General features: G+C 29.0%; 1 protein-coding gene across 11 annotated transcripts in view; it reads left to right on the top strand.

Moving 5' to 3' along the window:
* LOC122638070 (NAD kinase-like) overlaps window positions 1–13,030 on the top strand; it is a 30,889-nt gene that overhangs the window by 12,107 nt on the left and 5,752 nt on the right. For 8 of the 11 annotated variants that reach the window (XM_043830771.1, XM_043830755.1, XM_043830781.1 and 5 more), the window contains 3 exons: window positions 6,800–6,883; window positions 11,270–11,399; window positions 12,393–12,518. In XM_043830771.1, coding sequence (XP_043686706.1) covers window positions 6,800–6,883; window positions 11,270–11,399; window positions 12,393–12,518 — 340 coding nt within the window. Of the gene's footprint in view, window positions 1–1,031; window positions 1,348–5,905; window positions 6,277–6,799; window positions 6,884–9,461; window positions 9,693–11,269; window positions 11,400–12,392; window positions 12,519–13,030 lie in introns of those variants that run through there. The other 3 variants (XM_043830792.1, XM_043830763.1, XM_043830806.1) reach the window with 3 other exon arrangements.

The following is a 13,030-nucleotide window of genomic DNA, read 5'->3' as shown; positions in this document are numbered from 1 at the left end:
TGAAATTAAAAGAAAATTTAATAAGATGTATTTGTATTACTTTGAGTCAGCTACAAAGTATAAATTTTTTTTTTCTTTTACTCGTGATCTTTTCGAGTTATGAAGGTCGACACAGTTGTTTTAAATGGACGAGTATAATTTTCGTTTTTGCTTACTTACATAATAATGATTATTTGCAAGTGAAATCATATCTAGTAAAAAATTATCATGCATCGTTCACGAGATAATCGACATCTTAATAGTATTCAAATAATTGAATTTTTATACTACAATTTGAATAACAATTCATCAGACCACATAATATTTTGCAATTGATTACGTCGTACAAGATCGCTGACCTTCATCTCATCAAAATGCACGATCGCTTGATTTGTAAATAATGTGCTTTATATAGCAAGTATGAATGTATTAGTCAGTCGTTAAGATCTCTATTATCTTGTAAACGGTGCATAACGGCAATTTTTTACTAGATATTAATTTCGATTACAACTGGCCGTTGCTATATAAATGTGTAACAAAATTTATAGATATCTAAGGATATATATATAAAAACAATGTCGACCTTCGAAAAGATCCATATGAATTAAAAAAGAAAAGAAAAAAAAAAGAAAAAAAAAAAAAGAAAAAAAAAGAGAAAAAAAGAAACATTTACATACACTTTGTTAGCGACTTAGAGGCGTGTAAATATCTCTGATCAAACTTTCTGCTAAACTTCAACAAGTTGCTTGCATATCTATGAACCCGACATATTTTATATCTTACGTGTATATATATATATTATGTGTTTACATAATTTGGGAATCATTCAATTTCGAATAATATAAGCATCGAAATGATTTTATTTACATAATTTTGGAAATTTTTGATCTTCTTTTTTCAACTTTCTTTTATTATTTTTTGGATCGAAAACTTTCTCGAAGTAAATTATGCAAATCGATAAAGAAAATATAAATATAGATAGATAAAGATAGAGAAAGAGAGAGAGAGAGAGAGAGAGAGGGAGAGAGAAAGAGAAAGAAGGAGATAGAGATAGAAAGAAAGAGAGTGGCAAGATTTCGAAAGGAGCAATTGATTGGTCGTGACGTTTACAACGCATGCGCTGTTTCAATAGCGCAACTCGGACGACGCTCGGGCGTCGCGACGCCGGTCGTCGTCATCTTTGTTAGTGTACAAACGGCGAACCCGCCCAGTTGGTGTTCTTCTTTCGAGTTTCTCACTACCGGAACGTGCCTTAATCCTCTTCGATCGGCATCAGCTCGTCTGTTGCGTCTCTTCTCCTCTACTTATCATTTTCTTACAAAGTCTTCCTGGCTAGATGTACACAAACATGGACGAAGCCGAGCTGAGGTACGACACGGACTCTCTCTCTCTTTCTCTCTTTCTCTCTCTCTCTCTCTCTCTCTCTCTCTCTCTCTCTCTCTTTCTCTCTCTCTCTCTCTTTTTTGCTGACACACGCATACGAATATACGCTCTATCTCTCTGTATCTCGCTTTATCTCTTTCGATTTCGATCGTTGCCAAACTTGACATACGATACTCGTAGCCTACATTTTATATCGAATAACTTTTCAATGTAATTTTAAAATGAATTTCGAGTTCGTCGGTCGATTAATTAGTTTTCTCAAATTAGATCTTGTCACACGCGCACGTTTTTGATTAAAAAAAAAAGAAAAAAAAAAAAAAAAAAAAAAAGAAAAAAGAAAAAATGCACGATTAATACAACAAATGATATATAACGATTGGAATTAGATTTTGTTTATTTTTTTATTTTTTTATTTTTTTAAATAATCTATTAGAATGCAATACGAATGAATTGTCTATAAACTCGATTAAGAAAAGATAACAATTCATTATATTTTTGATTGGTGTGAATACTTGGGAAGAATTTCTTATATTTCCTGTAACGTAATCCCGTAAAAGTATCTGAAGCATTAAATTGTTTCGTTCTAATTTGATCCATTGCATTACGTATATGTAAAGTATCAGATCCTTATTAATTTAAAATTAAAAAGACATTGTCAGGTACTAATTGCAAGTTAGAATAATTAAATAGCTGCTTTAGTCTTCGCGTAATGAATTTACTCGGGTGTTGAAAAAGAGAACAAATAGCTAGTGATGCTGTGAAAGACGAAAGGCAAACGGATTCACGACGCTTTCTTCTAAGTGTGAGAACTGAGAATACGTACATATATATATACATACATACATACATACATACATACATACATACATAGAGAGAGACTTATATATACATACACATATTTTATTTTATTTGTTCTTTATTTCGAGTCGAGAGAGCGAGAACGCGTTCACCTTTCGCCGTTGAGCTGCTATGGAATGTACGCGTTTGCTTCGGATTTTACTCGATGCCCTCGAACGAACGTAGTCCAATGGAGCTAGCAACGCGGTCCACGATGGGACTCTCCTCTGGTTTTCAACGTACATATAACGTGGCGCCCTGCTTACGAACGCTCTAAAGAATTTCAAGAATTCTCACGCTGCAATCGATTACCGAACCGGCCCCGAACTTTTCGCGTTTCTCCTTCTCAAGTTCGTTCGAGTTAACTCGGTCAATATATATTACCTCTTGGAGCCTTTTGAACCTTCCAAAGTGATTCGACCTAATTTCCCCTTATTTATTTTATATTACATTATTATTTTTTTGTTTCTTTTTCGTTCAATTCAAAATCTATATAAGGATTATAAGTGGATTTACTGATCGATGATATATTTATGCGAGTTCGTAGGTTATTTTGTTTTTTCTTTCTTTCTTTCTTTCTTTCTTTTTTTCTCGTTCTTGTTAATTAAAAGAGAAAAGAATTTTTTTTCTATAGACTTTTTTTTTTTTTTTTCATTTAGTTCGTTTATGTAATAATAATAATTTTTAATAATTCTTATTTTAATTCTGTTAACAATTATATATTCTATTAGTAATTATTATTATCATGTTAATATTATTATTTAGATTAATATTGATATTAATTATAAATTTTTATCATTATATGATTATTATTTGGATCTTTTTGCGTGGGAAATGGATTATGACGTTTTTTTGCTGTTATTTTTAATAATAACGATTAGTATATAGTATACTCTATTTTTCATTATTCTCTACATTATACTCTATTTTTCAAATATTATTCTTCTTAGCTAATCGAACTAAGGTGAAAACTTTCAAACGTGAAAAACAATACGACCTTCTAAGAGTTTCTTTCTTTCCCAATCTCGGAGAAAGTTTTCTCTCGAGAATATCTGCTAATCGAGTGAAACGATAAGTAAAATGATTTCTAATGAGCATTAGTAAAACATAACCGTGTTATGCATGCGTGAGTGTGCGCGCGCGTGTATGTGTATAGTGGTCAAGCTTATATAAAATTCTTTCTGAAGATATTTCATTCAAATTTTCCATATGTGATCGTACGATCGCGTAACATACGTTGTTCGTTAGACACTAAATGTTTGCAATCTGGTCGTGCATGAATATACGTGTAAACATTTGTGATAAGAAAACGCTTTTCTACGATAAAAGCATAGATACGTTCAATGTATATACGTAAATATTGAATCTACAAAGTCATATAACATGAGTACTTGAAAAGAAAAAAAAAAAAAAAGAAAATGAAAGAAAATTGCAAAGAAAAAGAATAGAATATTTGCAAGGAAAATAAATGCAAAATGTTTTTTTGCAAAACATGTAACTTTTCGTCGATTTTTAATATTTTTTTCTTGTTTTTCTTTTTCTTCTTTTTTTTTTTTTTTTCTTTTTCTTATGAAACTTCAGAGAGACGATATATCTGAGGAAGTATTGAGTTTAGAGAAAAAATGTGTGATAAAGTCGACGATCTCTATCGTGCGTATACGGATGAAATTTTTTCGAGATAGGATAGATTTTTAATAACTTAAGTTACTGCATGCCTTCCTTTTCGAACGATTGTAGAATCAAACACCTTTATCGACCGACCAAGCATGGAAGAAAAGCTTTAGTATCCGAGCAAATGTAACGGAGAGCGATCGTCATTCCGTGAACGGCTACCTTCCGATTCGGTCCTTTCGCTGGTCCTTTTATAACTCGTTATTAATTCATTTTATTTGTTTGTTAACGAAAGAGAGATTCGTATCTCCTTTGGAGTGCATCTTTTTTGATTCATAGTTTCGTACGTTCCGAGTGAATTATTTGGTTGTTTAAGCTTACGAGTGACGTGACGTTATAAGATAGAAAAAAGAAGAAAAAACGAGTGATCTACGATCTGCGTAATCAGGAAAAAGAAGAGTTCCATACATATTTGTATTTTTTCCTCATGATTTATGATTCATGACAAAAATCGATTGACGATGTTTATGCTCGATTAATCGATAACACTGCTGTCTCGTTACTATGTATTTTAAATCGCTGTCCTCGTCGATGTTTGCGCTTCTTGGATATTTGCAAAAGATAATGTTCGAATGTTAAACAAATTTTTATTTTATTTTTTTTTTATATGTTAATCGCAAATAACGATTTTCGATAATAACGTTCGATAAAAATTTCTTAAGAATTGTTTTTCATAAAAGATGTGCAATCAATGACAAATCTGCAGACTCGATTCCATTGAAGATAATCTTATAATATTATCAGTGATAACTCCACGATAAACGTTCAAGAAAGGGGAACTTTTTTTAATATTTATAATCTTCATCAAATCATTCATCCAATATCATCTTTCATCGAAGTACTCTATCGTATAGTTTTGTCTATATTATTATTGACAAAATTAAATGATAAGTTAAAACTGACTTTTGCTTGATCGAACATTATTTAATTAATTCGGTAATCATAAAAGTGATCTAAATCATACATTTTTCCTTTGGAAATATTATTTTAATCTCTCGGTTTGAATTAGTTAAAAATTATTGTTCTGTAATAACAGAAAAAATAAGTGTATTTATTATTCGGAAATAATTGTTTTGTGTAATTTAAACGTTTTAGGAATATGTGTGTTACAATTTATCTATCTTTTAATATTTCAAATGATCTATAGATCACTTTAATAATCACCGGTTTAAAAAATCCTCGTATGCACATACACATGTACACGTCGATAAGATCTTATGAATTATTCGCGAATGTTGACATTAATTTAGAAAAAAAAAATTTTATTTAATTTAATTTTTAGATAAACAATGGCGATTTTGTAATCGGGATTATTTATGTAAAATTATACTCGACCGGTATGGTAGAATTTCTTTATCGACTGAGTCCAGACGAGTTGGAAGATTCGCTTAACTCGCTCGACACAGTGTTCCGATTTCACTGTGCGAGTTCGTTTTATACTTGCGTAATAGCATTCCAAAGTTGGACGTAATTCGACATAACAACGAGTTAACTACAAGATGAAAGCATATCGTGAAAATCCACGTCGTTCATTTTATGAAAACTTGTCATATTTTTTGAGGATTTCTTTTCTTTCTTTTTATCTTCGATTGCAGGAACGATATCGAACGATAACGAACTTTGATCATTTTTCTTATTCTTCTCTTTTTTCTTGTTATCTATAGAAGTATTTTAAATTATTTGTTTCATAATTATCCTTTGTATCTTATAATTTATCTTTATTGTAAAATTGTTTCCTTTCGAGATTAGAATTTACGTAAATTCTAAATTGATTGTAGATTTAATCATCTATAATCAGATGTTTCCATCTTTAAAAAAAAAAAAAAAAAAAAAAAAAATTCTATAATTAAGTAAATCAATAATGATTAATATAATATTATCTGATGGTATATAATAAAATGTTATAGATAATAGAAAAAAATATATTCAATATTATAAATTATATAATTCAATAACATGTGGCGTAGTTTACGCTACTCAATATTATGTAAATAAATTAGTTCGTGATCGTTCTTCGATTTTGCATGTACTTTTTTTCAGTAATTAAAACATAAAACTCAATTGACGCATGAGATGAAAAAAAAAAGATTAACTTCTTATAAATTATTCAAAGATCATTAATGAATAACAAATCAAACTTACGTGCGTTCGTATGAAAACTTTATTTGAACTTTGAATATCTTTCTTGGAAAATGTAGATTTAAAAAACAAAAAAGGAAAAGGGAAAGAAGAAAAGACAAGTGGTTCTAAGAACTTGTAGTTTTACAAAATGACCGATCAAGTATCACCGTTACGTGAAAACTTTGTTAATGGATATCTCGATGGTTGTTTTGATAACATCGATCAATTCGACAATAATACTGACAAAGGGTCATTGGATAATTCTTTAAAAAATCGTGTGCTGAGGTAGTATGTTAAAAGAAAAGAAAAAATAATAATAGTAATGTTAATGACGTAAATTATTAATGAGATTGTTAATGATCGAAATGAAGGACTTAAAAATATTCTGGAAAAATTGTTTTAAAAAATGCTAGATGATCGTCCAAATGCTAACGAGCGTGTTAACATTGACGTACTTAGTTCCCAAGCGAATAATTATTACAAAATGAATTTCAAAAGCGCTTGACTCGATTATGTATTCCATTGTGTACTTGTAGAATTATAGAAGAGCTTCCGTGGTTTCTATTCTACGACTATTTTTTTCTTTCTTTTTTTATCTTTTTTCTTTTCTTTTTTCTTTTTTACACACTTTCCAAACGCAAATACGATAATCACGCTGACCATTAAAAGTTACTTATTTCGATCATAGACGTTATTTCTCTATTTATCATTTATATTAATTTTATTCTTCGATTAGATTACTTACGTGTTTATTATTTTCATTTTCATTTTCATTTTTATTTATTTATTTCTTCATTTCTTTCTGTAGGAGAACGAGAAGCTTAAACGCACCAAGTCCAATACAACAATTTGGACCATGTGGGCGTATAATGAAAAACTCGGCCATGGTCATGTAAGTAAATTGATTTATATAAATTATCATTTCTTTCTTTTTTTTTTTCTACATCAAATTTTAGACATAGCATTGAAAAATAATACGAAACAATAAATAACGAAATGTTAAAAGAAAAAAAAAAAAAAGAATAACTTTTCGTACAATCGATCGAAATAATGATCGCTTTTTGAAATTTATTAACATTAATTAACATTGAAATGTAACATTGAAATCGTTGAAAGTCAAAATTAAATAATAATAATAATAATAATAATAATAATAATAATAATAATAAAAAGGAAAAGGAAGAAAAAAACGTCAGCCAATACCGATCATTCAGATTTAATTATGCGGAGGGTAATTTTCTGCGATGTCTGGAGATTCATCGAGTTATTATTTAAATTATATTAAAAATAAGTAATCAGATTAAATATGACGATGATATTTAATTCGAAGATTAGATAGAAAGAGAGAGATAGAGAGAGAAAGAGAGAAAAAGAGACAGACAGACAAAAAGAGAAAAAGAGAGATACACAGGTCAACATTATTTAGAGAATGATCGATCGAGGATTCTCGATCGAATTCTCGTTCATTGTCAATGTCGTCTCATCGCGTTCGATATTAATCGTATGTATGGCTTATGGTCATCGTTGAAGGCACAAAAGTCTCGTGGCCTATTTCGCAGAAACGGTACTCTCTGTAGGCGTTCACCATTCTTCGTGGCTCGAACGAGCGATCATGAAATAAATAAATGCGTGTTCGAGACGTTGTTCGCTATTTAATAAATCAATCAAAAGAAAAAAAAAAAAAAAAGAAAATTCGACGAAGATTATTATGTATTATTTTTTATTTATTTCTTCCTCTTTTTGGTTTTTGCTTCTTTTCGTATTCTTTCTTTTTTCTTTTTTTTCTCCTTTTTTTCTTTTTTTTTTGCTTTGTTTAATCCTTTTTGCGACCGACAAGAATTTTTCTTTCAGACGATCGTACAAGATCATGAAAGAAAATGGAAAGATAAAGTGAGATCATTATATAGAAATACAATTTTGCCCTTGATCAATAGTGTATTCGCCTACGTTAGACATTAGAATGACATTAGTACATACGTAGTAAAGAAATATTTCAAGGTTTTTACGTCAGTGAGGTCCTTCATTATTCATGGGTATTATTATTATTAATTAAACAAGATAATTGTATACGAGTACTCATTCATTCATTCTTCCTTTGCATTTTTGTCCTTTTTCTTTTCATTTGACTTTTTTTTTTTTTTCTTTTTTCTTCTTTTTGTCAGTTCCGTCTTTATAAATAACTATTATAATACTTTCGACATTTTGCTTTTGGCAAAAATCTTATTACATTGCTAGAATGATCGAAGCAAAATTTCAGGAGAATAAAAAAGAAAAATTGTCGAATCATTCGACTCAGTTAAACTCAGGTATTGCGATTGTGTAACTCGAAATTGTAACGGACTCGTCATCGCCTGTGCATATTTTTTATTATCATAAATTTTATTAGAAGATACAATAGAAGTCATCGATGCTCGTTATAAAAACAAATATTTTGTGTGGCAAATATAAAATGTGATTCTATCATCGAATTCTATTAGATTATTTTAATTTGAATTCTACAATCATTTCGTAACCATAAATGCCGCCATAAATTATGTTAATAATCCGGAAAGAGACTCGTCAGATCATTGGTCTCTTTTTTTATACTACAAAAAAAATTCTAATAATTTAAAGATGTCTTCGCAAATTATATTTACGAATTATTAATATCGCATTATATGATTTCTTCATCATTCTTGTCATTTCTTTTTTTTTTTTTTTTGTACAACGCAGATCGTCATACAGTCCTTGATAAAATGTCTTTCTTATTTAAAAGTAGTTTATTTCATCGGGTTCTTTAATAGATATACAATTGCTTAAAAATTTTATCTGAGTAAATAATGATAAATAAATAAATAATAATAATAATAATAATAATAATAATAATAATAATAATATATATAATTTATAAACGTTTTTATCAAAAATATAAATGCCAAGCTACAGTAAAACAAGATATAACGTATCAAAATTTCCTGAGCGAGCCAAATCTTATTAGATGTTTTTAAATATCAATTACTCTTCTTTGAGACTTTGAAGCTTGTAGTTTTACATACAAGAACAATTGTTAATCCAAATGATTTTGGAAAAGGGTAATTGATTTTTAATATCACCTAAGATCTTTTGGTCTGTCTAAAAACTTTTGGTCCACTTTGTATTATCATTTAAAATTACATCATTACTTGACTTGACTTATATTATTTACATTATTACATATTGACCAATCCGATATTACATTATTATTTATTATTTATTTCTATATAATTTACGAAATAAAAGATTTATTATTTATTTACATACAAACTACCGAATAAAAAATGTATTCTTCATTTATATTGAAAATCATATTGACATTATTTAGTGATTAATCAATTACATAAGAAATATGTAATGTAAATTCTAAATTAAATATTGATGTACTTAAATTTGCAAAACCATTACCATACGTCGTTATTATCTATGACTGCACTAAACACTCAACTTAAGTGTAGATATACTTCAAAAAGAAACGAAGACGAAGAAAAGAAAGATTACGTTGTATGATAGCACGTGGACAAAGCGAACGAAACGAGTAGAACGCATGCGCTTTAACGTACTACCGTTTACCATTAAAAGTTCGCAACACGAGTCGTATCGTTACCAGTTTGCGAGTGACCATCGCAGGACGTGAAGTGTCATTTCGTTGTATCTTTTACAACTGCAATCATGGTTGGAACTGTCAAGTGAGTTGAAGTGTCATTAATTTGTAAATTAAACTTAATTTATTCTTATATCAATCACTTTGAAGCTATTTTATAACGATCAATGAACTGTTACGCGATTTATTTTATATTTGCGCATTTATTTTATAAGAATAATTTTTATTACTATTATTATTATTATTATTATTATGAGAAATACGAAAGATAATTAAAAATTGTTTTTGTTATTACGTTCAAAACATATTGGAGAATATATAGATAAATTGATGTTTTATAATGATGTAAAAAAAAAAGAAAAGTATGGTGTAATTAACGTTTTTTTTTCTCTTTTTATACTAGATCTATGAATATTGATTATATTACAATGAAATGAAACATATGTTGATGGGTACATTAAAATACTGGTTTTTGTTGCCTTTTCTTTTTTTTTCTTCTTTTTTTTTTTCATTATAACGTTGGTTCATATCGTGATATTTAATCAAAGTCGATATAAATCGGTAAAAGATGATACTAATTATTTTTCTAACTTTAAATAGAAAATTAAAAATTCGTCAGATTGACGAATTCGAATTGATTAAATTTAGTATTAAAATATGACACACAGGCATATATATATATATATATATATATATATATATGTATGTATAATAAAATAAAGATAGAGGATAGAAAACGCGAGGAATTTGAAAAATAAAGAAACAAAATTAAAACGAAATGCACTTCGCGTCAAAAAATATTCTTGAAGTGCGTAGATTTTTTCGACCGTTTGAATAATTATTCCAAGGCGTTTGAGAAGAACATATTACTGAGTCCGAGTTAAATAGCGTAATTATTAAAGAACGCGCCAGTAGGTTGGTAATTCGTTGATTTATTTTCTTAGCACGAAGTAAGTTCTTTTATCTTGACCAGGAGTAAGTTACGTGTGTCTATGACGACGATTACCGTGTCTTATGAATTATTATTAGGTAAGGTTTTCTACGATCGATAATGACTCGAACTCGATGGATCCCCGTCGCCTCGACCTCCTTCATATAAATTTCTCATTGATCGTTTGAACCCTGGAACACTATGATATTGTAATAAAAAATAAAAACAAGAAAAACAAATAAAAATACAATAAAATAAAAGTAAATAAATCAAAGAAAATAGGTGAATAGAAGAATGGAATAGGATATATGAATAAATCTTTAAAAATAAATCATACATGAAATATTCAAGTAATTCAAGCTGAACAACTGATTACATTAAATATTGAAAAGCTATTCTTTCCTAATGACCCAGCTTAAATTCGCATATTCATTATCTCTTACGGGTCGTATACGGCCGGAAGTTTCATAGACTATTCGAGATCGTTAGAGTCAAGTCCAGGTATGTGAGTAGGGACGTATATATATATATATATATGTGTATATATAAAGTAGAAGTACATTCGAGGTTTTCAGTTAAACCAAATCATATTATCGAACTTATTGGAAGTGTCTCCGACGAACGATGTCTCCGGAAAAACATTTTTCAAACGGATTTTCGAGATCATTCGAACATTCTATATCAACAATTCCACGCAATAACGTAAGAAAATTGAATGACGCGATTTACAGGACCATCCAGGATCCAGCTTCGCAGAGGTTGACTTGGTACAAACCTCCACTCACTGTCCTCGTAATAAAAAAGGTCCGTGATTCGTCGGTACTACCACCGTTTGTTCAGTTGGTAACATGGTTGATAGAAGTAAGTAATTATGATCCTAACAGTAAAACGTGATTACCTTGTGTAACATAGCACCGAAAGAAAAAAGGAAACGTGATCATTGCGAATGTGTTTGTGTATAGTGATAAGCGATAAAAATGTGTGGCGGATATATTTTTTTTTCTTTTCTCTTCTTTTTTTTCCTTTTTTTTTTTTCTCTCTCTCTCTCTCTCTACAATAATTCATCAATTATACAATTATGTCTTGTTGATGATCATAATCGTTGTTTATATAGATTCTCTTAGTGGAATGTAATAGCGTTAAAAGAATGTTCGACTATTATACAAAATTTTCTGATCGCATGTTAATCAACTGCTATCTCGACACATAGATTTGACTTATACATTATTATTGCTTCACACTGTACATGCATTGGAAACTAACGATCTTTCTGCATGCGATCTTTCTTACACGAATGCACCTTTTACCTTGCACTTTCTCGAGAAAAAGATACAAGTGATTTTCTTTTTTCCTTTTTTCTCAGTTTGCTTTTCATTTTGCGTAAAATAATTTCAATGCGAAGCACGACCTTCAAAGCATATCTAAATGTGTATACGTGATCATATGGTTTTTTTTTTTTTTCGTTATATACGTTATTTATAACAATGAAGTTGTGTATCACGATTTTTTTTCCTTTTTTTTTTATTTTTTTTTATTTTTTCCTTCTCTTTTTGTAGTAAAAATTATATTATTTTTCGCTGAAATCATGCGAACAAAACCAGAGTTCATGTTTATCAATATAATACTTGAATTTCGTTTTCTTATCTCGCGATGATAAAGAGCAAATTTCGACTCTACTCAAGTATCGCACGCACTGTACAGCTATTTTGTAACCTAATATCACGTGATCATTTATTCTAATCGTAAATTTGTATTAATTGACACATGTATATATATATATATATGTATGTATGTATATATGTATGTATGTATATGTATATGTATATCTATGTAATAATTTATGATAATTTGAAGGAAAAACGGATGGTCGTATTCGTGGAAGCAACCGTACTTGAGGATTCAGCTTTGGCTCGTGATCTAAGATTCCAAGGGGTTCGAGATAGATTACAAACCTTTCGAGATGGAACCGATGATCTACAGGTAATGAGATTCATTTATTTCGAATATTTCAAATCTATGCTGGTAAAGTAAAAATAAATATATACGAGGAAAAATAATAAAATTTAATTATAAATTAAAACGTTATATCGTTTTGCAATATAAAAATATTTACAATTGATTTATATCGATAATGTGTAAGACATTATCGATATCAATAAGTTATTTAACAAAGTAATATTTTTTTTTGTTTCTAACAAGCATTATAAGTTTTCTTTTTTTGTCTTTTTTTTTTTTTCCGGGCAAGAAAAGTATGTTATCGATATAAATACAAATTAGATTATATGATATTATTCTGTTCCTCTGTAATCGTACAATCAGTCAAAAGATGATTTTTCGTGATAATAGGAATGACAGGAAGTAAATCGTAAAACCATTCATATTTATAAATACGAACACGAACTGAAATAAAAGTATATCTCGAAATTTACAATTAATACACGTGTACCCGACGTAAACATGAATTTCATTTTTAAAGTTTAAATTGATTACTC

This window comes from Vespula pensylvanica, chromosome 1 (genome assembly GCF_014466175.1).
Source record: "Vespula pensylvanica isolate Volc-1 chromosome 1, ASM1446617v1, whole genome shotgun sequence".
In the NCBI taxonomy this organism is placed as follows: Eukaryota; Metazoa; Arthropoda; class Insecta; order Hymenoptera; family Vespidae; genus Vespula; species Vespula pensylvanica.
The sequence above is the reverse complement of the archived record's forward strand: the minus strand, read 5'-3'. Positions and strand labels throughout refer to the sequence as shown.